General features: G+C 41.0%; 1 protein-coding gene across 22 annotated transcripts in view; it reads left to right on the top strand.

Moving 5' to 3' along the window:
• RAPGEF2 (Rap guanine nucleotide exchange factor 2) overlaps positions 1-24102 on the top strand; it is a 272594-nt gene that overhangs the window by 110899 nt on the left and 137593 nt on the right. Inside the window, exons 1-2 of one of the 22 annotated variants that reach the window (XM_061384298.1) lie at positions 17247-20691; positions 21706-21851. The exons of 18 other annotated variants lie outside the window; for them this stretch is intronic. Coding sequence is in view for 1 of the 4 variants with exons in the window: in XM_061384295.1 (XP_061240279.1) it covers positions 20663-20673 (11 nt within the window). In the remaining 3 variants the exon portion in view is untranslated. Of the gene's footprint in view, positions 1-17246; positions 20692-20745; positions 21852-24102 lie in introns of those variants that run through there. 3 more of the 22 variants (XM_061384295.1, XM_061384299.1, XM_061384297.1) reach the window with 3 other exon arrangements.

Below are 24102 nucleotides of genomic sequence, written 5' to 3'. Positions count from 1 at the left end.
TTATTTAAAATGACTGAACACATACTTTATTTAAATTTATTAAAGGGTAGCAATCGGTGCCCTTCCAAGCTCCACCTTCCATAACCTAACTTTCTTATAAAACATACTATGATATGTTCTTGATAAATCATTCTGAATGGATGAGGGGCATGTGAAGAAGGTATTTTACACATTTTTCTAAGAAAGAGTGTACAGGATAGGGAGAGGAAGTTTTTATTGGCTGGGGGAGGTACAGAGGTGTGGGGATGTGTCGGGGTGGCAGAAAGGAGGGCCAGAGGCACCGCCTCCAGTGGGAGCATCCCCCCGCCTCCAGCCTCCCTGTCCTCTTGGTGGCCAGCATTACTCTCCTGGGAGAATGGCCCATGAGGGAAGGAAGCACTGTTGCCTGTTCGTTTGTTGTTCTCACAGTATAACTGATCCCAGTTGTGGGACGTTGAGGGTGCTGATGGGGCCTTGATCGTAACAGAAGTCATAGTTGTAGCGGTACTGCAGTGATGCGAGAACCAGGCTTTGTCAGTAGTGCTTTTTTTTTGCCAGGCGTCATTTGGAAAGCTTTATATATAAATCATTTAACTTCATAACTGTCCCTTGAGGTAGGTGTGGTTGTTACCTGCATTTCATAACTGATTTAAATGGCAGTGTAGGCTGGTGGGTGGTCGTCCATCCTGGAATTCTGCCTGGGAGGCCTGGTGTGACCCTGTGAGAGAGCCCTGTCATCCCTGGGATTCTGTTTCCCAAAGAGATAGAGGATTGACTAGAACACTCTTCTCTTTCCTTCAAACATATGACCTACTATCTGCTCCCTTTCTGGGGGCTCTGACTGTATTTCTGAACTTGGAAGTGAGTAGAGGCAAAACATATTTAAGCATTGTTATATGTTAAAAATGAAATGTAATTTTAATGTAAAAAATAATGGTAATTACCGTATAAATGATCAAAGAGAAGGAAAATATTACCTGAAGTCTCATCCAAGATAGTGATCCTTTAATATTCTAGTCTTTTCCCACTTAGCCTTACATGTATGTGTTCTACATACTTAAGAACATACTTAATAAACAATTTAAGGTCTTGCTAATTTCAATTAAAGAGTATGTATGTGCTTGGCTCATAATGTCAGAAACTCTTTATAAAGGCTTACTCATTATGTATTTTGATGTCTGTTTAATGTTCAGTTATTTGAACTTCCCACAATTTGGTTAATAATTGTAAAGGGTAAGTTTTTGATACCTTTTATTATAAATAATGCTATAATGAATGTGCTTTGAAGTTTATGCATCTTAGAGAGAACCGAGGTTAGCAACTTCATCATTGTGATACCAGGTCTGTTTTATGATTGAAATCTATAGACTGAGTTCCCAGCATGGCAGAGGAACCCCATGGCTCTCTTTCTTGATTGCCAGCCATCGTCAGCTTCAAGTGACAGCTTGTTGTAACTTGTGAAAAGGGAACCGAATGTTCTGAAAACTGCTGTTCTACAAGAAAGAGGACTTGCAGTTCAGACCTATTCCATGAACACATTGGCTCCCATTTCTAATTATTTTCAAAGATGACACAAGTTACTCTTTGGCTGTCAGATGCTGGCGAGTCAGGGCTGTAATGGGATGAGGAGGGACGGTGTTTCCAACTGAGTGACAAGCCAGAGCTATTTATAGGTTGTTTCTTCATGTTGCACCTGGTGGCCTTTGCTGCGTCCAACTTGTTTGTTTCCTCTGGGGATGTTGCCTTAGGAACAGTCCTGAAGGGCCCTCCGCTGGTCCTGCCTTAAAGGTTGACACTGAGTCATAGGCGCTTCCCTGTCCAGCAAACACTGAGGTTTGGCCAGAGCATCCTGTGGACTAGGTGTTAGGAGCAGTCTGGTTTTATAAAACGTCCAGTTCATGGGTGACTCTCTCTGTTTACCATGTTTTTCTCACATTAGCCTGGAAATTGGTTATCAGTAACCTGACCATTCTCTTGAAAGTTTCAACTCATTTTGAAAGTGATTCACCCTAAACAGCTAGTTCTGTATCAAAACACTTTGAACAACATTGTCATATTTTTAACTAATTCTCCTGAAATTGCATTGATACTGCCCAGTGGGTAGGGTGGTGTCCATGAAGAAAATCTGCCGTTTGGCTTCCAGATTTCATGAGCTTTATTGGATTCCTCAGTTGACATTTAGGCCAGCATTTTATGGGTTTATTTTTTATTTTTGTTTTCTTTTTAGACAGATGAGGATTGTTCTTTATTTTGGTTGTTCAAGCATGAGTATTGTTCCTTGAGATGTTTAACATTTGTGGAGCTCATGAATTCCTTTGTGGCTGTCAGTGACAACATGCCCACTCTGCCGCACTGTAAGCCATGTCAGTAATGAGATGTTGTTTTATGAGTTTCGTTGTAAACCTATTAGATATTTACCAAGTTTTGAAACATGGATATTTGCACAGTGGCTCTCGTGTCACTTAGTAATGTTACGTATAAAGCTAAACTCTTATTTGGAGTACAGTTTGGGTTCTCGAAGCAATGTACAACATATCGTTGTTTTTGTTTTATTTAAAATAAATTTAGTGTCTTTGTATGATCAGAAGGAGGGTGAGCAAAGTAAGGCAGGAGTACAGCAGGGATTGTTCTCACTCTCATTTAGGAAAAGGCCAGAGCGGACACTTGCCATAGATGAACATGGAAATGGTAGAGACCGTGTGTATTTTTCCAAGCCTATAAGCAGAACAGCTGTGGTCACTAAGTGGTCCAGGCTTTGCCCTGCTGTTTACATCTGCCATCGTTGTAGCTGGATTGGTATATTTAGACAGTGACAGGCAAAGGGTAGTGAAGTGTCTTGAGGAAGGCGTTTTTCCCCTTAAGGTTTTCAGAGGCATCATTTGTAGCTACAGTGGGGCTGGTAAACAGTGGATGAAAGTTATCTCAGCTGAAGGTGCAGTTGTAAAAATAGTTTTTAAAGGAACATTTGGTTTTTTGTACGTAACGGGCAGGACAATATAAATAATGTTTATTGCCCTAATGTGCTCCAAATCCATGTATTTAAGGAACTGTAATAGGAATTGCTATATTCTTAAATTTTCTTACTTCTAAAACTGCCCCACTTTACAAATACCAAAGCCTATTTATAGTAAAGTCATAGAAAAGTAACTTGGGTTAATATTATTTTTCAGTTGCTGACTTCTTTGAAAGGCTGATAATTTTAGGTATTAAAGATAGGCCCAGACTGTTTCTAAACTTTCAACGTGATTTGGATTGTTTATAGAGAAGGACATAGTTTACCTAGGTTTTTGTTTGTTTGACCACACTACACAACTTGTGGGATCTTAGGATCTTAGCTCCCTGACCAGGAATTGAATGCTGGCACTTGGCGTTAAGAGCTTGAAGTCCCAACTGTTGAAACACCAGGGAATTCCCTTACCTAGGTTTTGTGTTAACTCATAGGATTGGACTCTTTTTCTACTAATATAAAAATCATTTTTACACCTATTTGTAAAAAAAAAAAAGTAAAAAAACAAAACAGTACACTAGATGTTACAGACATGAAGCTTTACTGTTATACAGATTCTTCTTGAATTTATGTCAGTCATAATCTTGGGGCAAAAAGAAAATAAAAAACACTCCTACTAAAATATTGAATCTAGGGACTTCTCTGGTGGTACTGCGGTTAAGACTGCATGCTCCCGAGGCAGGGGACCTGGGTTCAATCCCTGGTCAGGGAACTAGATCCCACATGCCGCATCTAAAACCTCATGCAGCCAAATTAAACACTGGATCTGATTTTTTGAATAAATTTAATCATAAAGGCCTCCAAGGAAGGGCCTTTCCATAGAAATGATCCTGCATACCATATTTAATTGTAAACAGATAATATTTTTATTGCTCTGACAGTTAAAAACTTTCTCTATTTTTAATATTTAGAGCAGTCAGTCAGCAGTCTCTACCCTTCTGTATCAACGAAGAACCAGATGTCAGGCTGAAGGAAAAGAAGCCCAGACTAGCTGTGAGCCTTGGAACTTGAGTGATGACAAGGGAAAGTTCATAATGAAAGCTGGGCGCCAAAAAAGGTTGGGGACAGAGGCTACACAGAAGGGCGAAGGCTTCTCACGCATGGGTCTTAGGGTCTGGAGACCAGATTTTGTTTGGCGGCAGACGTGGTAGGTGAAGCAGCCTGTGCTCTGCATGTGGCATAAGAAGTCAGATCAGTAACTGGAAAGCGCTGTCGGTGGGAATGGCTAAACATTGAAATGCCATCAAAATTTGGGATTGGTTTACTGACGCTTTTCGTATTTGTGGGTTTTTCTCTCTTATTCTGAAGTGGGTTTGGTAGAGTTCCAATTTTGAGGCCTATTTCTGTGTTATTTCCAATGTTAGTTGAAACTTGCCTTAAGCCCTACCATTTGGTCTCTGTGTTCTGGCATCTACACGGAAGCACGGTGGTCTCCACCCTGTGGGCAGGCAGTTGAATACCTGCCTGGGGAGATGAGGCAGTCCTATGTGCAGTGTGAAAGAACTGCATTAAATGGTATAGGATCATTAAATGGTATAGTGTGAATCAGTTTAGCTAAGGCCACACCAAAGGCAAAATCCTCTCTGAGACAGGAGTATTTTAATGTATGTAGATGGTAGTTAAGTGTGGCTCTTGAGGAAGTGAATTTTATCTTAAAAAAAAAAAAAAAAATTTATTTGGTTGTGCCCTAGTCTTAATTCCAGCATGTGGGATCTAGTTCCCCAACCAGGGATTGACCCTGGGCCCTCTGCATTGGGGGCTAGGCCTCTTAGCCACTAGACCACTAGGGAAGTCCTAAGGGAGGGAATTTGGAATTGGGTTAATGGTTTAGACTGTTGGGCAGTGGTTGGAGAGGAGATCTGGATGCAGAAAAGAGCATGAATGACAGCTCAGGAACACGAGTGAAGGAGAGTCCAAGCCTGGGCAGTAGGTCCAACGGGGCCATGCGAACAGGATCGTTTTTCTGGAGTAGAAGTGCACCTCCAGGCATAGAGTAGTGAGTTGCCAGGCATTGATGACAGTAGCGGTGATGGGAGCCCAGTTTACAAGCCTGCATCCCTTGGCTGGCAGCCCAGGGCCGCTGGTTGGTTAGGTCTCCGGTGACATTGGCAGGGGCTGAAGAGGAAGTACAGCGTTGGTTTGCACCTCGGTGGCCGTGTCCACATACCGTTAGCACTTCCCTTCCATTGATACCAGATACACCCACAATGTAAAAATTAAAATTATGCTAGGGTGCTTTCAATAATCACATTTTAAATTAGATCTGGCAGCTCTAATGAGGATAAGTGGGGAAACAAGACATTTAACTAATCAGTTCTGAGAGGCTGAAATAACTATTCTCGTTTTGATTCCTGTGACAAACAATGACTTCTGGAGATTAAAAATTGTGGGCCTCCCTTCTGCTTGCCAGTGTATGTGATAAGTTAATTGATCGCTTTGAGAACTCGCTGGTTGTTTTCAGTAGTGAAAGGGGGTGAAACAATGGAAGAATGATTCTGTGTCTGTGCAGTAGGGACTTAAGGTACGGTTAAATATTCCTTATTCCACGTAAAGGGCTGCATAGGATTAGAACGTCATATTCCAGAAAGGGCACAGATTTGTTTTGTCATGTGATGCCATATTGGAGATGGAGGCTGGCATTTTAAAAATAAGTGCCTGGTGAATTATGTCATGGAAGGGCACCTTTACTGGGCATGAACTGTATCCGAAAGGTGTGAAGGGCAGTGAGAGGCAGAGTGCTGGAAATTGTTCATCACAGGTGAGGTTTACCCCTAGCATTGGCAACATCCCAACAGTAGCAGCACAGATGAAGCCCAGAAGGTTATGAAAGGAGGGATGGGAAAATAGAAAAACAAAAGAAAACCATGAATCATCTTAAACTGCCACATTGAGTTTTAAAAATAATGTACTGATCTTACATACCTTCTCACGTGTGGAGATACCAGTAACGTATAACAGGATTAAATGAGGTGATACATAAGCTTCTCAAAAGTTTTCTTTATAGCCAGTACTATTAGAAGTTTCTTGCATTTCTTTAAAAGAAAACATCATCCCTTCCTTCTTTCTCCCTTCTTTGCTCCCTTCCAAGAGAAACCATAAGACTTTGAGGTGACCTAAAGTGAGTAGGTAACAACAGAGTTAGAAGGGCTAATAAGTTATGTTGTTGCTGTTGTGTGGTCTATTCTAACTAACACTCCACTCTCTCCCAGTGGTTGCTCAAACTCATGTCCACTGAGTCAGTGATACCATTTAACCATCTCATCCTCTGCTGCCCACTTCTTCTTTTGCCAGCATCAGGGTCTTTTCCAGGCTCTTCACATCAGGTGGCCAAAGTATTGGAGCTTCAACTTCAGCATCAGTCCTTCCAATGAATATTCAGGACTGATTTCCTTTAGGATTGACTGATTTGATCTCCTTGCTGTCCAAGGAACTCTCAAGAGTCTTCTGCAGTACCACAATTCGAAAGCCTGAATTCTTTGGCACTCAGCTTTCTTTTATGGTCCAACTCTCACATCTGTACATGACTACTGGAAAAACCATAGTTTTGACTGTCTGGACCTTTGTTGGCAAAGTGATGTCTCTGCTTTTTAATATGCTGTCTAGGTTTGTCATAGCTTTCCTTCCAAGGAGCAAGAGTCTTTTAATTAAGTTATAAGAACTGCTTATTTCAAGCATTGTTTGTGTACTCAATTATCATGCTCTTTTATCACCTTCAGGAGCAGGTGATTGGGACCTGTATTTGGCCAGTTAATGAAATAGTTGGTTAGGCAGGGAGTCATAGAAATGTACTTCTGTTTGCTTTAATGTGATCTGTACATATAAACATATGTATAACTGGATATAATTGGATTAAAATACACACCTATAGGCATAAAGGTGTGTGTGTGTGTACACACGTGAGTGTACACATGTGTGTGTGTGTGTATGAGTGTCAGCCGGTCCTCTGGGACTTGACTGTTTTCCCTCCATCTTCTACAGTTATTTTCCCCACATCCAGCCCAGCAGCAGTGAAAAAATTGACATACCTGTTGACCATCAGTTCAGTTCAGTCGCTCAGTCGTGTCCGACTCTTTGTGACCCTGTGAATTGCAGCATGCCAGGCCTCCCTGTCCATCACCAACTCCCAGAGTTCACTCAAACTCACATCCATCGAGTCGGTGATGCCATCCAGCCATCTCATCCTCTGTCGTCCCCTTCTCCTCCTGCCCCCAATCCCTCCCAGCATCAGAGTCTTTTCCAATGAGTCAACTCTTCGCATGAGGTGGCCAAAGTACTGGAGTTTCAGCTTTAGCATCATTCCTTCCAAAGAACACCCAGGACCGATGTTCTTTAGAATGGACTGATTGGATCTCCTTGCAGTCCAAGGGACTCTCAAGAGTCTTCTCCAACACCACAGTTCGAAAGCATCAATTCTTTGGCGCTCAGCTTTCTTCACAGTCCAACTCTCACATCCATACGTGACTACTGGAAAAACCATAGCCTTGACTAGATGGACCTTTGTTAGCCAAGTCATGTCTCTGCTTTTGAATATGCTATCTAGGTTGGTCATAACTTTCCTTCCAAGGAGTAAGCATCTTTTAATTTCATGGCTCCAGTCACCATCTGCAGTGATTTTGGAGCCAAAAAAAATAAAGTCTGACACTGTTTCTACTGTTTCCCAATCTATTTCCCATGAAGTGATGGGACCAGATGCCATGATCCTTCATTTTCTGAATGTTGAGCTTTAAGCCAACTTTTTCACTCTCCTCTTTCACTTTCATCAAGAGGCTTTTTAGTTCCTCTTCACTTTCTGCCATAAGGGCAGTGTCATCTGCATATCTGAGGTTATTGATATTTCTCCTGGAAATCTTGATTCCAGCTTGTGCTTCTTCCAGTCCAGCATTTCTCATGATGTACGCTACGTAGGAGTTCAATAAGCAGGGTGACAATATGCAGCTTTGAGGTACTCCTTTTCCTATTTGTAACCAGTCTGTTGTTCCATGTCCAGTTCTAACTGTTGCTTCCTGAGCTGCATATAGGTTTCTCAAGAGTCAGGTGGTCTGGTATTCCCATCTCTTTCAGAATTGTCCACAGTTGATTGTGATCCACACAGTCAAAGGCTTTGGCATAGTCAATAAAGCAGAAATATATGTTTTTCTGGAACTCTCTTGCTTTTTCGATGATCCAGCGGATGTTGGCAATTAAGAAGAGGTGTCAAGAATACACAGAAGAAGTGTACAAAAAAGATCTTCACAACCAAGATAATCACGATGGTGTGATCACTGACCTAGAGCCAGACATCCTGGAATGTGAAGTTAAGTGGGCCTTAGAAAGCATCACTACAAACAAAGCTAGTGGAGGTGATAGAATTCCAGTTGAGTTATTTCAAATCCTGAAAGATGATGCTGTAAAAGTGCTGCACTCAATATGCCAGCAAATTTGGAAAACTCAGCAGTGGCCACAGGACTGGAAAAGGTCAGTTTTCATTCCAATCCCAAAGAAAGGCAATGCCAAAGAATGCTCAAACTACAACACAGATGCACTCATCTCACACGCTAGTAAAGAAATGCTCAAAATTCTCCAAGCCAGGCTTCAGCATACGTGAACCTGTTGACCATAATGGTGCTCAGATGTGATGAGCATAGTGCCTGGAGCTAACTTCCAGAATCAACCATCACCCTAGGCTGCTGGTTATGTCTCTCTGAGATGCTTAATTAGTATGGATGGGCCGTTCTATGCTGACCTCTGTCCTGAGTGGCTCCCCTGCAGTTGTTCATATGCATCTTCTGTCTTAGCCACCCTACAAATGTAACTCAGCCTCCAAATGCCTGCCTGGACCACGGAGCTGACACATGGAGATCTTGCTGTGTGTCACCAAGGCCAAGGGATAACGGCATTTTGAGAAGAGGGGTGGTCTGTTAGTCTGCTTTTTCATGGAGCATCACTAGGGTGAGACTGGACAATGACCTTGGATTTAACAACATGAAGGTCACAGGTGACCTGGATCACTGAGTAAGCACATCTCAGTGAAGCGGTGGGGCTACTTGTGGAGATAAGCACTGGTGAAAGCGAAATTTTATCATTTCCAGAAATTCCACTGTGGGGAGGAGGGAGGAAGTGGTGTTTTGGCTGGAGTTGAGGGGTCGTGGGGGATGTATCTCTTTAGCAGATGCCAGAGTGTGTTTGTATGTCGTGAGTAACCCCGCGAAGAGGGCTTATACAGGAGGGTGGGGGGTTGTGCAGAAGTGGGTGAAGCCCACGACGGGGCAAGTGTTGGCTTTGGAAAGAGTGAAAGCGCTTTACCCTTTTATAGGCCCATGATCAGAGTCAAGGTCCAGGTATGGTTGTGAAGCGCAGTGGGTGCTGAGGAGTTTGGGCAAGAGAGAAGTTGTGAAACAAAAGGAGTGTTGAGTGCCCACTTGATATCAGTGGTCACTGACATGTGATCATTTGTGTCCCTCCCAAGCCCAGCAAGTGTTTGGGGGCAGGCTTGGGGCAGGTGGGTGTAGGGGCTACTGGGCGTTGTTACTCTTGCACACGGCAGAGGGGCGAGGGGAGCAGGGTGTCCAGGCCCTGGGATTGGAGATACCATATCTGGAATGCTGCTTCTGTCATTAATGGCTTTATAAACAGCTTATCACCTACTCGAGCAATTTCTTTGAGTCTCAGCTCTGACCTTTCTTTTCTCCTCTGACAGTTTTTTTTTTTTTCTTTTCCTTTTAGCTAATAACACCTTAGAGTTAGCAGTGACCACATTTGCCAGGTCCCCTGCCTTCATCCCCACCAGCAATGCCTTTATTGTCACCTGCTCTGTGCAGCTCCCTACTTGCTCTCAAGACTCTTCCATAGTGAAACCATATCATCATTTAAAAGCCCAGACTCTTCTTGTTGATCCCTTGCATAATGAGCTTAAATGATACTCAGCTGCCAAATAGGCAACACGCAGCCTCCTTAGTGAGATGGTCTTGGGTTGCTGCTCTCTGCTGGGATGGTCACCTCACTGTTGCCGCCTCCCCTCCAGCCCCTCATGCCTCCTCACCCACTGAAAACCACATGCTTTCTCAATTGTGAAAGTCTTTAAAGGCCTCTGCTGTGTATATTCATCTTTACTGCTGCAGGGCCTAGCCCAGAACATGCATTTAATAAATATTCATTGAATCGTATTGGTTCAGGATTCTATTTTTATTGTGCCCTTTTAAAAATCACTTAAAAAAAGAGCTTAACAATACTATAGGAACATAATCCCTGAGAAATCACTTGTAACAAGCTATAATTTATTGAAAGTCAGGTTAGTATAGAAAAGTCAGGCGGGAATGGGGCTGCAGCATGTTGGAAGAAGGCATCTGGGGAGCCTGGGCTGAGGGCAGCACACGATCCATTTGGGATGTGAAAGAGGGGAAAGGGCAGGTGGCATCTTACTGTATATTGTTTGCTCTCTGTATTAATTACAGTGAAGTTATTAATTTAGATTACATAAAGCAATCACATAAATGCAGTAGAAGTTACTTTTTTCTCTCCTGTGAGAGAACCCTGAAGATCACCAGCCAGAATGGCCCCAGGTCCCATCTTTCTTCTTGGCTCATAGCTTTCTTGTACTCAGCATCCATTCAGGGCACAGACTGGCTGCTGAGCTCCAGCCATTACATCTGCAGTGGGAGCCAGAAGCAGCAGAAAAGTAGATGAGCAAAAAGTTAACTTCTGTCCTTGAAACAAAGTTTCCTTTCACATCACATTGTCCAGGTGGAGTCATATGGCCACTTCTAGTCACCCAGGAACCTAAGATCTGTCTTATTCTGAGATGCATTGTGTCCCTGAAAATAATAATATTACAAGTATCCTTCTAAGAGACTTCCCTGGTGGCTCAGAGGGTAAAAAATCTGTCTGCAGTGGGGATACCCACGTTTGATCCCTGGGTTGGGAAAATCCCATGGAGAAAGGAATGGCGACCCACTCCAGTATTCTTGCCTGTAGAATCCCATGGACAGAGAAGTCCATGGGGTCACAAAGAGTCAGACATAACTGAGCGACTTTCACTTTGACTTTTCATCCTTCTACGGAGAGAGATTAGAGCAGGAAGCCAGCAGCCCCTGTTAGTTTCCCTCACTCTCTCCCTGTTAGCTTTCTCTATCAGATCCTCTGTTCCTCAGCCCTGTGCCTCCCTTCTCAGCCCTTACATCATCTGTAACTCCTGCCTGTGCTACTTGAGGGTGACTCAGGTTCAAGTATTCCCAGGACACACACAGAAGGTAAACATATGTGTTAAAGATTTTTAAGGAAGCTGGGAAAGAATTCCAAATAAAGCAAATACATCTTGAAGCAAATGTGAACTTGGTTAGACTAGAGTTAATGCTATTGAAGGCAGAGTTTAGTTGTGCTTGATGTAAATATATCCTGTGTTAAATTTGAAATAAGGTAGATGTCTAAAGGTAGAGTGAAATATGTTAAAAAAACTACAATGGGATATACTAAAACATTCCCCCTTTGGGAATTGGCTGTACTCTCTGCTGTAGGACGCAGCATCTTCATCCTGGAAAGCTAGCATTGATTTAGCATTGTTTTGACCCTGTTCCAGTGTGATACCTGATGCACAGAGCAGTGTGGTTCTCTGGAGAGGGAGCTCGTGGCTGGGTCAAGTTGGGAATTCGGTTGCTATAACTACAGCTGCACAGGTGAGCTGTGCATAAAAGTCAGGCTTCTGTGGTCCTTGGAATACCAGCGTTGGTGGTGTCCTAATACAGTAAGTAGTCTTCAAGGGAAGCGTTCTGATGTATATGTATGTAGAGTTAATGTTCTAGCGCCTCTGATGCTTAAAGTCTTCAGTCAGGGGGCCTGTCATCTAGGACCTTTGCATAAATAAGCCTGTGATTTCACCCTGGAAGTCTGTGTTGGCAGTGATGTTTGGTTCTCTTGCAAAAGTAGATATTATACTTCATAAAGGTTTCAAAGTTTGATATGTGTCAGTGAAATACAACAATGAAATACAACATTGTTTTTCTCCGTAAAATGTCGGAATTGTTTACTGCTTAAGGGCAAAGGAGCTCGCACCCCTTGTGTGTGCACAGTTGTTCTGGGGAAGGGTTGATTTGGAGGGGTGTGTGAATTACTGCTCCATCTGTATGAATTCATGGTGTCTTAAAATACAGAGCAGCTCAATTTGGTTTTGTATAAAGAAATACCCTTTCAGTGTTGGGAACACTGAGCGAAAATGGTAAGAGTAAGGCTATCGCTAAGAGAGAAATTGATAGATGAAGCAAATTATACTTCGTAAAATAGGAATGTCGTTATTAAAATTCAATTTCTAACTAATCACAGTCCCGGGACCCTCTGTTATTATTTTACTATGACTATAAAATTACTATGACTGTAAACTTGCGTGTATGAAATATAGGTATCTATTATATATATATATATATAATAGACAGCAAAGCTGTATATTTCAATGTTAAAGAAAATGACTTTATGCTGTACTATGTACCACATTTTGTTTTTCAGATATGCTAAAAATTGTTTAAAAGTACTTCAAGAATTAAGAAATAGTTAAAATAAATTTAAATATAGCTTAGACATGTATATCACTGCCTTTTTATGTTAAAATTTAATTAAGTATAATGTGGCTTTAAAAACTATATGCTTAATATTTATTACTGATTAGAATATTGAAATGTAAGTTTAAAATAAAAAAGATTTGTTTTCTTAGATATTTCTTTCTTTTGTCACACATATATGGCTTAATAGGTGTTGGATATTTTTGCAATTAAATGTATAATTTCTGGTATTGAATGTTGATGTGTTACAGGTCTACACAAACATTTAATAACTGGATGTTCTTAGTTTAGCCTTCATCTAAAATTTTTTGAATGAGTCTGATATTTAAGGATAATTTTTACTTTATAATGGCTTATTTTACATTTTATAGCTATAAGCTGCTTAATGTGTCAGTTTCATTAAGATAAGTTTGCTATTTCTTGGGCATTTTCAGGTAATTTTAAAAACTCAGGAATTGCCCAAAATCTGTCCAACATTTTCCTATATTTTATTATTATATTTTTAGTTCTAAAAATATAGAACTAAAATGCATACTTAAAAGGGTGCATTTAGAAAACCACCATTAAGTATTTATACTTAATTCAGTTTTACAAGTAGGAAAACTATTAGTATTTTATTTCACTATTAATAAAACTATTAATATTTTATTCAGTCTAAATCATATACAGGATATGTGTATGCATATGTGTGTTTATGTATATATATCAAAAGTTTTTTATTGCCATGGTTCTTTATATAGTCTAAAATAATAATTATTATTCAGAATCTTGAGACCATATCAGTTTACCATTTAGTCATTTGATCTTGGATTTTAACTTATTATATAATTTTGGAAGCACAGAATGAAGAGTTATCTGTGATTAGGGTCTTCTGGGTTTTTAAATCATTATCTTATTTAAGTGAACTTTAAAAAAAAATTGAGGTAATATCAATACACATTAAGTATTAAGTATCCCATTAAGTAAAATTTTATATGTTAATTTTATATATAGTTAATGTGTGTCTATATCAATATATATAGCGGAGAAGGCAATGGCACCCCACTCCAGTACTCTTGCCTGGAAAATCCCACGGACAGAGGAGCCTGCTAGGCTGCAGTCCATGGGGTCACGAAGAGTCGGACACGACTGAGCGACTTCACTTTCACTTTTCACTTTCATGCATTGGAGAAGGAAATGGCAACCCACTCCAGTGTTCTTGCCTGGAGAATCCCAGGGACGGGGAGCCTGGTGGGCTGCCGTCTAGGGGGTTGCACAGAGTCGAACACGACTGAAGCGACTTAGCAGCATATCAATATATAGACATATATAGTTAATGTTGTGTATGGAAGCATCATTGTGGCTAAAGCAGTGGTTTTATTATCTATGTCAGAGTATAGAGTAGTTACAGGAAACCTGGGTTTGATCTGTGGGTCAGGAAGATCCCGGGGAGAAGGAAATGGCAACCCATTCCAGTATTCTTACCTAAAAAAATCCCATGGACGAGGAGTCTGGTGGGCTACACCCCATGGGGTCGCAAAGAGTTGGACACGACTGAGTGACTGACGCTCATAGTCCTTCAGATATATGGAGAAGAGCTACCTGATAATGATCCAAGCCTAAGCAGTATGTTTTAACTTTTCTTAAAAAGTGCTTGTGAGACAAAAAGTAGAAAAGATCCTGGATTAGAGTCCTTGTATTTGGCAATAAGGGGCTTCCCCGGTGGCTCGATGGTAAAGAATCTGCCTGCCAATACAGGAGATGTGGGTTTGATCCCTGGTTTAGGAAGATCCCCTGGAGGAGGAAATGGCAACCCACTCTAGTATTCTTCCCTGGGAAATACCACGGACAGAGGAGCCTGGTGGGCTGCAGTCCATGGGGCCACAAAGGGTCAGACACGACTGAGTATGCATTTGGCAATAAAGATGGTTGGGAGGTAATATGAACAATAACTGACGAAGCTGGGCCACTTATTAGATTCCCTTGGCTTAGGACGGGTACTACCCTGAGGCCCTGACCCTGGAGACTTTCAGTCACCACAATCTGGGCTGGACCTTACCCTCTCTTTTCAAAGCTCACAAGCAGGTGGTTAGTCAGATCTTAACTGAGCAATTGGGCTGATGACTGTGGCACCAGTAAACACTGCAGTTTTATGATGAGTGAATGAAGAGATCCTGGAAGATGCTGTATAGCTGGGACCAGAGACAGGAACCCTATCTCTATGGACCTGACTAGTGTTTTCATAGAAATAGAATTTGATAGGAGGTGCATGTGAGAGTAATTTAGGAAGACTAATGATGGAATTTAGTGAATTGAATTACAGAGAAGGGAGAGGATGGAATAAAAGATGCTTTGAACTTGCATGTCAGGCAGTGTGATGCCTTTGATAGCTACAACATAATTTAGAGGGGTTGAGGTGGGTGGTTTAGTTTCAGAAAACTAAGATCATGGCATCTGGTCCCATTACTTCATGGCAAATAGATGGGGAAACAATGGAAACAGTGAGAGACTTTATTTTCTGGGGCTCCAAAATCACTGCAGATGGTGACTGCAGCCATGAAATTAAAAGACGCTTGCTCCTTGGAAGAAGAGTTATGACCAACCTAGACAGCATATTAAAAAGCAGAGACATTACTTTGCCCACAAAGGTCCGTCTAGTCAAAGCTATGATTTTTCCAGTAGTCATGAATGGATGTGAGAATTGGACTATAAAGAAAGCTGAGCACCAAAGAATTGATGCTTTTGAACTGTGGTGTTGGAGAAGACTCTTGAGAGCCCCTTGGACTGCAAGGAGATCCAACCAGTCCATCCTAAAGGAGATCAGTCCTGAGTATTCATTGGAAGGAGTGATGCTGGAGCTGAAACTCCAATACTTTGGCCACCTGATGTGAAGAACTGACTCACTGGAAAAATCCCTGATGCTGGGAAAAATTTGAAGGCAGGAGGAGAAGCAGACGACAGAGCATGAGATGGTTGGATGGCATCACTGACTCAATGGACATGAGTTTGAATAAACTTTGGGAATTGGTGACGGACAGGGAGGCCTGGCGTGCTGCAGTCCATGGGGTCACAAAGAGTCGGAGACAACTGAACGACTGAACTGAATTGAGCTGAATCAAGCCAGGCTTCAGCAGTATGTGAACTGTGAACTTCCAGATGTTCAAGCTGGTTTTAGAAAAGGCAGGGGAACCAGAGATCAAATTGCCAACATCCGCTGGATCATCAAAAAAGCAAGAGAGTTCCAGAAAAACATCTATTTCTGCTTTATTGACTATGCCAAAGCCTTTGACTGTGTGGATCACAGTCAACTGTGGAAAATTCTGAAAGAGATGGGAATACCAGACCACTTGACCTGCCTCTTGAGAAACTTATATGCAGATCAGGAAGCAACAGTTAGAACTGGACATGGAACAACAGACTGGTTCCAAATAGGAAAAGAAGTACGTCAAGGTTGTATATTGTCACCCTGCTTATTTCACTTATATGCAGACTACATCATGAGAAATGCTGGACTGGAAGAAGCACAAGCTAGAATCAAGGTTGCTGGGAGAAATATCAATAACCTCAGATATGCAGATGACACTGCCCTTATGGCAGAAAGTGAAGAGGAACTAAAAAGCTTCTTGATTTAAGTGAAAGAGGAGAGTGAAAAAGTTGGCTTAAAGCTCAACATTCTGAAAACGAAGATCATGGCATCTGGTCCCATCACTTCATGGGAAATAGATGGGGAAACAGTGGAAACAGTGTCAGACTTTATTTTTCTGGGCTCCAAAATCACTGCAGATGGTGACTGCAGCCATGAAATTAAAAGACGCTTACTCCTTGAAAGGAAAGTTACGACCAACCTAGATGGCATATTGAAAAGCAGAGACATCAGTTTGCCAGCAAAGATCCGTCTAGTCAAGGCTATGGTTTTTCCAGTGGTCATGTATGGATGTGAGAGTTGAACTGTGAAGAAAGCTGAGCGCCGAAGAATTGATGCTTTTGAACTGTGGTTTTGGAGAAGACTCTTGAGAGTCCCTTGGACTGCAAGGAGATCTAAACAGTCCATCCTAAAGGAGATCAGTCCTGGGTGTTCTTTGGAAGGAACAATGCTGATGCTGAAACTCCAGAACTTCGGCCACCTCATGTGAAGAGTTGACTCATTGGAAAAGACTCTGATGCTGGGAGGGATTGGGGGCAGGAGGAGAAGGGGACGACAGAGGATGAGATGGCTGGATGGCATCACCGACTCGATGGATGTGAGTTTGAGAGAACTCTGGGAGTTGGTGATGGACAGGGAGGCCTGGTGTGCTACGATTCATGGGGTTACAGAGTCAGACACGACTGAGCAACTGAACTGAACTGAGGTAGGTGGATATCAGAGATGAAATGAATATGGTGGAGGGGCAGGTAAATAGGGAGAATACAGAGGCAAAAAAAGAGAAGGTCTTCTGACCTGCCCGTACAGGTCAGAAGGCTGTAGGGACAGGCTTTGACAACTAAACTTTGCCTTACTGTTCATTCCAATGTAAAATTATCTCATGTACTATTGTAAGCAAGTCGTGCAGTATATTGCCAATTCTTATATAAAAGAGGTGCTAGATTTCATAAATCCTATTGAATTTTATAAGCAAGATAGGAAATGGCAACCCACTCCAGTGTTCTTGCCTGGAGAATCCCGCTGACGGGGGAGCCTGGTGGGCTGCCGTCTGCGGGGTCGCACAGAGTCGGACAGGACTGAAGCGACTTAGCAGCAGCAGCAGCAGCAGCAGTAGTCATAGTATTCATTTACAAAACACCGTTCGAAAATGATGGTTTGGGTTGCTTCCACTTCTTGCTTCTGTCAGTATTCATGGACATCTGTTTGTGTGGACATGTTTTCATGACTTCTTGAATAAATACCTGAGAGTGGGATGGATGGGTTATGTAGTAAATGTATGTTTAACTTGGTAAAAAGCTGTCACACTGTTTTCCATACCAGCTGTAACATTTAGCCCTCCCACAAGCAGTTTGAGAGTTCTGGTTACTGCATATCTTCTGCAACACTTGGTATTATCTGTCTTTCTAATTTTAGCCACTTCAGCATATATATGGTGATAATTACACTGTGGTTTTATTATGTGTTTCTCTGAAGACTAGTGTTGAGAATTTTTAATGTGTTAATTGGCCATTCATGTATCTTCGTTGAAGTGTTAGTTCACCCATTTGAAACCATATTTTTAAATTGGATTTTGCACACTAAAAAAATTGAATTGACTGTCTTACTTTGGCGTATGTTCTTTATATATTCTGCATACAATTCCTTTGGATGTATTTTGCAAAAATTTTCTTCCAGTCCATGGCTTGGCTTTTTCTTAACTATATGTTTTAGAAGCAAAAACTTTTTCACCTTCATGAAGTTCATTTATGTCAGCATTTTCTTTTTTAGTTTCTACTTGTAGTATCCTATTTAAGAAATCTTTTCTTAACTTGATGTCATAAAGGTTTTCTCATGTTTTTCTTGTAGAAATTTTAAAGTTTCAGCTGTTCCATTTAGGCCTGAGATCCATTTTGATTTAATTTTTATGTATGATGTAAGATAAGGGTTGAGGTTTTCTTAATGTTTTTTGATACTTATATTTGCCTGTTCCAGAACCATTTATTGAAAAGAATATTTTTTATCCGTTAAGTTACCTTAGCATATTTATTAAAAAAATCAGTAGACTATATTTGGGCTTCCCTCATAGCTCAGTTGATAAAGAATCTGCCTGCAATCCAGGAGACCCCGGTTTGATTCCTGGGTCAGGAAGATCCACTGGAGAAGGGATAGGCTACTCACTCCAGTATTTTTGGGCTTCGCCTGTGGCTCAGCTGGTAAAGAATCCGCATGCAATGCCAGGGACCTGGGTTTGATCCCTGGATTGGCAAAATTCCCTGGAGAAGGGAGAGGCTACCTACTCTAGTATTCTGGCCTGGAGTATTCCACAGACTCTATAGTCCAGGGAGTCTCAAAGAGTCGGACACAACTGAGGGACTCTTCACACTTTACTTAGACTATATTTGTTTCAGGTCTGTTTCTGAACTCTCTTTTGTTCTGTTGATCTACATGTCAGTTCTTAATACCAATACCCTGTGGTTTTATAGTAAAACCCATGTAGTGTAAATCCCTCACCTTTTTCTGTATTAAAATTATTTAACTCTTCTATGTCTTTTCTTTTCCATATAAATTCTAAAATCAGCTTGTCAGTATTAGGGTTTGATTAGAATTGTGTTGGATCTGTGGATCAGTTTGGGAGGGTTTGCTATCTTAATGTTGAGCCTTCCAAACCATGAACATGGTATAGCTCAGAATTGATTTAGGTCTTTTACTATTTTTCTTTGTAGGGTTAAGTATCCTTTTGTGTTTTCAGTGTACAGGTCATGCATAGCCTTCATTAAATATATTCCTAAGTATTTTATTTTTTGATGATACGTGATAAGTTTTTAACTACTTCATTCTATAAAAGCAGATTTGAAATAAGTTAAACAGTATTGCCAGGGTTACTGTTGGTAGAATTAGAAGGAACAATTATTTATAAAACAAGGAAAAACAGGATAAGTATGATTTGTGAGAGAAGTTCACATTTCATTCATATGAATTCAAAACATTGACATTTTGTAACTTGATATCTTTGTGAGAAACTAGTCATGTGTCAATATATGCTTTTCCTTTCTTAGAAAAGTGTTCTTTTAACTTCCAAGAGTTTCATGAATGCAGTACTATTCAAATGACCCAAATTCTTGTTGAGGTCCTATCTTACAAAGACATGTGCTATTTCAGCATATTTTATGATATGTGCCAGATTTGGGGGAGGCTGGGGTTGGGTTTTGGTGCCATTTATATGAGCCTTAAAAGAATATCAGATGTTTTGTTGCAGTTACTTGAGATGTTTGATTCTTGAGATCAATTCAGGTTCTTACTGGTTAGGATCAATCCGAACCATTCATTTGAATTCATCTACCATTTTTCTCATTAGCAAGTTACATAGGTCTGTTAAGCTATTTCTTTTTTAAAAATTAAAAAAAAATTATATAATAGGCCACGCACTGTGGCATATGGGGTTCTAGTTCCTGACTATGGATTTAACTTGTGCCTCCTGCAGTGAAAGAACAGAGTTTTAACCCTTGAACTGCCAATGAAGTCCTCAGTTTCTTCTTAATTATTTATTTTACTTGTAATGAATTTTATAAAAGTCAAGACATTGTAAAATAAGACTTCAGAGCTAAGAGCTTCCTTGCCTCTTCCAACTTCTCCACAGCGAGCTTTGCACAATGAAACAGGGAGCACCCTGTAACAAAGGCATTTTGGATAAGGCATGCATCCAGAAGCTGAAGGGAGAGCTGTATGGACCATAACTTTTATACAAACTGATCAGCTGCCGTCTGTGCACAAAGCCCTGTGATCAGCAGAGACCCGTTCGTGCCACTGATGGCATTGAGTAGACTGATAGCGGATCAGTTTAGCTGAGCTGTCCTCCAGCAGCTGGTCACGAGGACACAGACCCCACCAAAGTGTAGTCATCATCACTGTTCAGTCCTTTGCTGGGTAGATTGTGGCAGAGACAAAAGCTGCTTGCTCTCTTCACCCCCATACAGCGAGGTAAGAGCCACCTTTTTTCTCTAGAAGGGAAAAATAAGGGCAAAAGCAGCCTCTTTCAACTTTTCCCATGTTGTTTGGATGTATATGTATGCTCATCTTTTCCAGGATAATTGTTCCAGCCAGGTGTACAGTTCAGCATCCCTTTGGTGGTTGAGAGTAGTGTGTGTAGTACAGGTTGGGTAAATGTCAGTACCAAAACCGCCCTGCTCGGCACATCTAAGCATTTGACCTTGAAGACACAGAGGAGAACAGACACTGCAGATTTCCCTACTTGCCCTTGACTTACAAGAGTGGATAATGAATTAATAGAAATTGATAAGGAGTGACTGTCAGGCAGCTGCTGTGGTCATGAGGCTGGTATGCGGAAACAGTGCCCGCTTGCACAGCATGCGTAACTCTGAACTGCAGCCAGGAGGGGTGGGTGGGTCACTGAAGCAGGAAATTGGCCGCCGAGAGGAATGCCGGCTCCCCACACAGGCTGCAGCCCGGTGCACCCAGGGAGAGAAAACACAGGGACGATGGGGCGAGCTGGTGGCTGCAGAGACCCGGCTCCTCTAGCAGGAGGCAGCGCTCATGCTTCAGAGGTACTGAAGACAGTGCAGGTTAGATTTTATTTTAAGGGATCAAAATGTTCATAGCGTAAGTAGCAGATGTCTAGTTCTTATATAGTTAAATAGACCACGGGCTACAGAGCGGGGAAAACATAAAACATAGCTCTGAGGCCTTCCCCTAACAGGTTTTTTTTTTTTTTTTTTTATTGCGCTCTATTTTTATAAGCAAAGGTTAAATGTGGAGATTCGCTCTGCAGAGGAGCAAACCTCTGTTCATCTGTGCGGGGTGATGATTATTAGAATACTTCTAAATGAGCCTCCAAAAAGCTGCCTGTTTCATTTTCCCAGTTACTTCTGAAATAGCCTGTTCCAGGCCACAGTTTAAGAACCGTTTGTAATTTAGACACACACAACTTCAGTGTGTACTTGGTGTGTGTATGTTTTTAGTATAAATAGCTGTTACTTTTTTTTTTTTTTTGGCTTGTTTGTTAAACTAATGAGTGAGGACAAAATATTTTTTAAAAGATTAAGTGATGCCTTTCAAACCATTTTGCTCTTCTGTTAAAATGTATTCCTGTAGAGTCTACTGATTTTGAGAATGGAATTGATTGCATCAGCAGTTACTTGTTAGATTTTTCTTTTTCTTAACTGTTTATGCTGTTCTGGTATCTAAAGACAGTTTTTCATGTGAGTATTTTTGGTAAGTCCTACATAGATATTATTGGTTTTGTTTTAGGAGCATCAGGCCAGTCATTTATTTTAAATCTCAGTACATTTTAGCAACTGTACTCATTTTTTAGAAATGAAGATATGAAGAATCGGTATCGGAGAATCACATATTTAAACATTCTGTAAATTAGGACTGCCCACCAGTGTAGGCGCAGTCTGATGGCTGTGTGGATGTAGCCTGACATGAAAAAGTTTACATTCCAGTACTGAGGAGTTGCATTCCACTGGGCAGTTCTGACGCACAGCAGGAATGCGGGGGCCCTTGTATACAAAGGGCAAGTTTAGGGACACTGACAGAAGAGGCTTCTGTGCTCAGCCACTCACTGCCTTTTGTAGACACACACAGTGCTAGAAGCGCTCAGGACTCAACTTGGATGGGAAAATGTGGTCACAGAAGCGCAGGGCAAGGTGGCCTGACCTCAGAAAGAGCCTGCGGAACCCTGCCCGGTGAATCACGGCTTGTGGGTATCTGTGACAACTAGGTAAGATTTGATACCTGCGGACAACTGGGGTTTCTTGTCGTTAACCTTGGACTTGAAAGTTTATCAGACTATTAACATTTTTTTTTCTATTTTACATTATATAGGAGACTACATTTAGTAAATTTTTTGTCTGTGTATATTTTAATTTTTAGTTTGTTCTGTAAGGGAAAAAAAGCTTAATGGGAATGAAAATCTGGATTGTTAAACTGTTTTTGGAACAACCATTCTTCAATTCGTTTTACTGAGGACTGTGAACATTTAGCTATCTTGTATTTGTTATGCTGCAGGTAGTCTTTTCATTAATCATTTTCTGTGAGTTTAACTTAAAAAAATATCACGGAGAACCAATAGTTGACCTAAAGTGAGTCTGCATCACTTCTGGTTGTCATCTTTGGTGGTTTAGTCTAAGATTATCAGGACGTTCTGAAATTACATTGAGATTAATAGTTGAAAGCCAGGCTATATGCTGCCCTTTGACAGAACAATTTAGAAGGATTTAGAGACTATAGTAGTTAAATATTCACACTGTGTAGAATCAGAAGCCTAATGGTGTTCTTACAACACAAATGCCCTACTTCTCTGTTTCTCCTTATCTCTTTCTAACTTTGTGGACTTTTGTGAAAGGCTGGCATCAAGTGTAGAAAGAGCTAACAGGTTTTTTAACTATTCAGAGCAAGTCTTATTGATAACTGTTACCTACATCTTTTTTTGAAAGACAGTTAAATAAATATTTGTGTCTCATACACAAATGCATGTGTACATAGGCTGAAGTTGCCAGAAGACAATTTTTTAAAGAATTTAAATTCAGAGTTTAAAAAAAGCTGTGTCACTTTAAAAATTAAGGAGCTTAAATTTTAAAAATATCTTTGTTTATCTTGGAACGCCATATTATGAGTGCCATTTCAAAGAAGCAGATGTGCTAGTAGTTGAATTTCTGGCAGCAGCTGCCTGAGGAGGCTTGGTTTTTATAGATTTGACTTTCAAACCTTTGACTCTCCCAGGGTAACCCTCAAACACTTGATGGTCATTTGTAATTTTGCTGAATTCGAATTGCTTTCTGAATCGCAAAAGCTGATTTGTCTTTTTCACTCAACTAGCCAGTGAGTGAGCCAACCCCTGAGAATCCACCTTTCCACAGAGCTCTGTTCCCCACTTATTGTTGCATTATGCTTTACAGGTAAATGTGATGCCCTATAGCAGTATTCCTGAGGATATCTGGGAATTATTACTCATACATGTCAAGCTTACAAGGACCAGAGTTTTTATATTATTGAGTGTGGAAAAGGGCTGTTGAAGAAAGTGAGAGGCTGAGGTCAGTGTAGATCACAGAACCATGCCATGAAGCCTGATGGTGATTTGGGGCACCTCTTTTAACCTATTTTGAGGTAGCTTGGCTTTGTTTTCCCGCTTATGGAATGAAAGTTGAACATTTCTCATGAGCAGAGTAGGATGGTGGGTCATACATATTAAAACTCCTTGGGGGCCTTTTTCTAAATCAAAATGTTTGAGGGCCTTTGATGTAGCACATTGGATTCTGGCATAGCTTCATATGTGAAGCTGAAGGGGAAAAAAAGGCCAGGAGACCCTGTACTATATGATTTTCTAAGTTTTTTTTCTCAACTCTGACATTCAAGAAATTCATTTTGTTTTTGAGATGCATTATAGTCAGGAAATATGACATTCTTTTTATAAAACTCATAGTTCGCTATTCTGCCTGTTATCACCAACCGCTTGTGTACTCATCTTCCATAGAATATAAACTAAGAATAGGGGTGACATTTAGTGAGTTTCTTGTAACCTCTGTGTTGGTTGCATAGTTTATGAGTTTGAGCAAACTCTGGGAGATGGTGAAAGACAGGGAAGCCTGGGGTGCTGCAGTCTATGGAACTGCAAAGAGTTGAACATGACTTAGCAAGTGAACAATATTGATTATATAGTTTGTGTCCAGTAAGCTTTGGAAGACAAATAGGAAGCAGAATTGTACATGAGTGAGCATCTTTCTCTTTCTCCCACTTTCTCCATATATATATGAAGACTGGGCTGGCACAATGGGGAGACCCTCTAATTTATGACCAGGAATAAAATAAAAATGGAATAATGCTGGGTGAAAGAAAATGTGGGTATAATTGACTCTTCAGAACTGACTTCAGGCTACCAGGGATGAAGGATGGAAGATAAATTGGGAATTTGGGGGTAGGTATATATACATGCTGTTACATGTAAAATTGGACTTCCCAGGTGGTGCTGGTGG

Source organism: Bos javanicus, chromosome 17 (assembly GCF_032452875.1).
Source record: "Bos javanicus breed banteng chromosome 17, ARS-OSU_banteng_1.0, whole genome shotgun sequence".
NCBI classification, from domain to species: domain Eukaryota; kingdom Metazoa; phylum Chordata; class Mammalia; order Artiodactyla; family Bovidae; genus Bos; species Bos javanicus.
The sequence above is the reverse complement of the archived record's forward strand: the minus strand, read 5'-3'. Positions and strand labels throughout refer to the sequence as shown.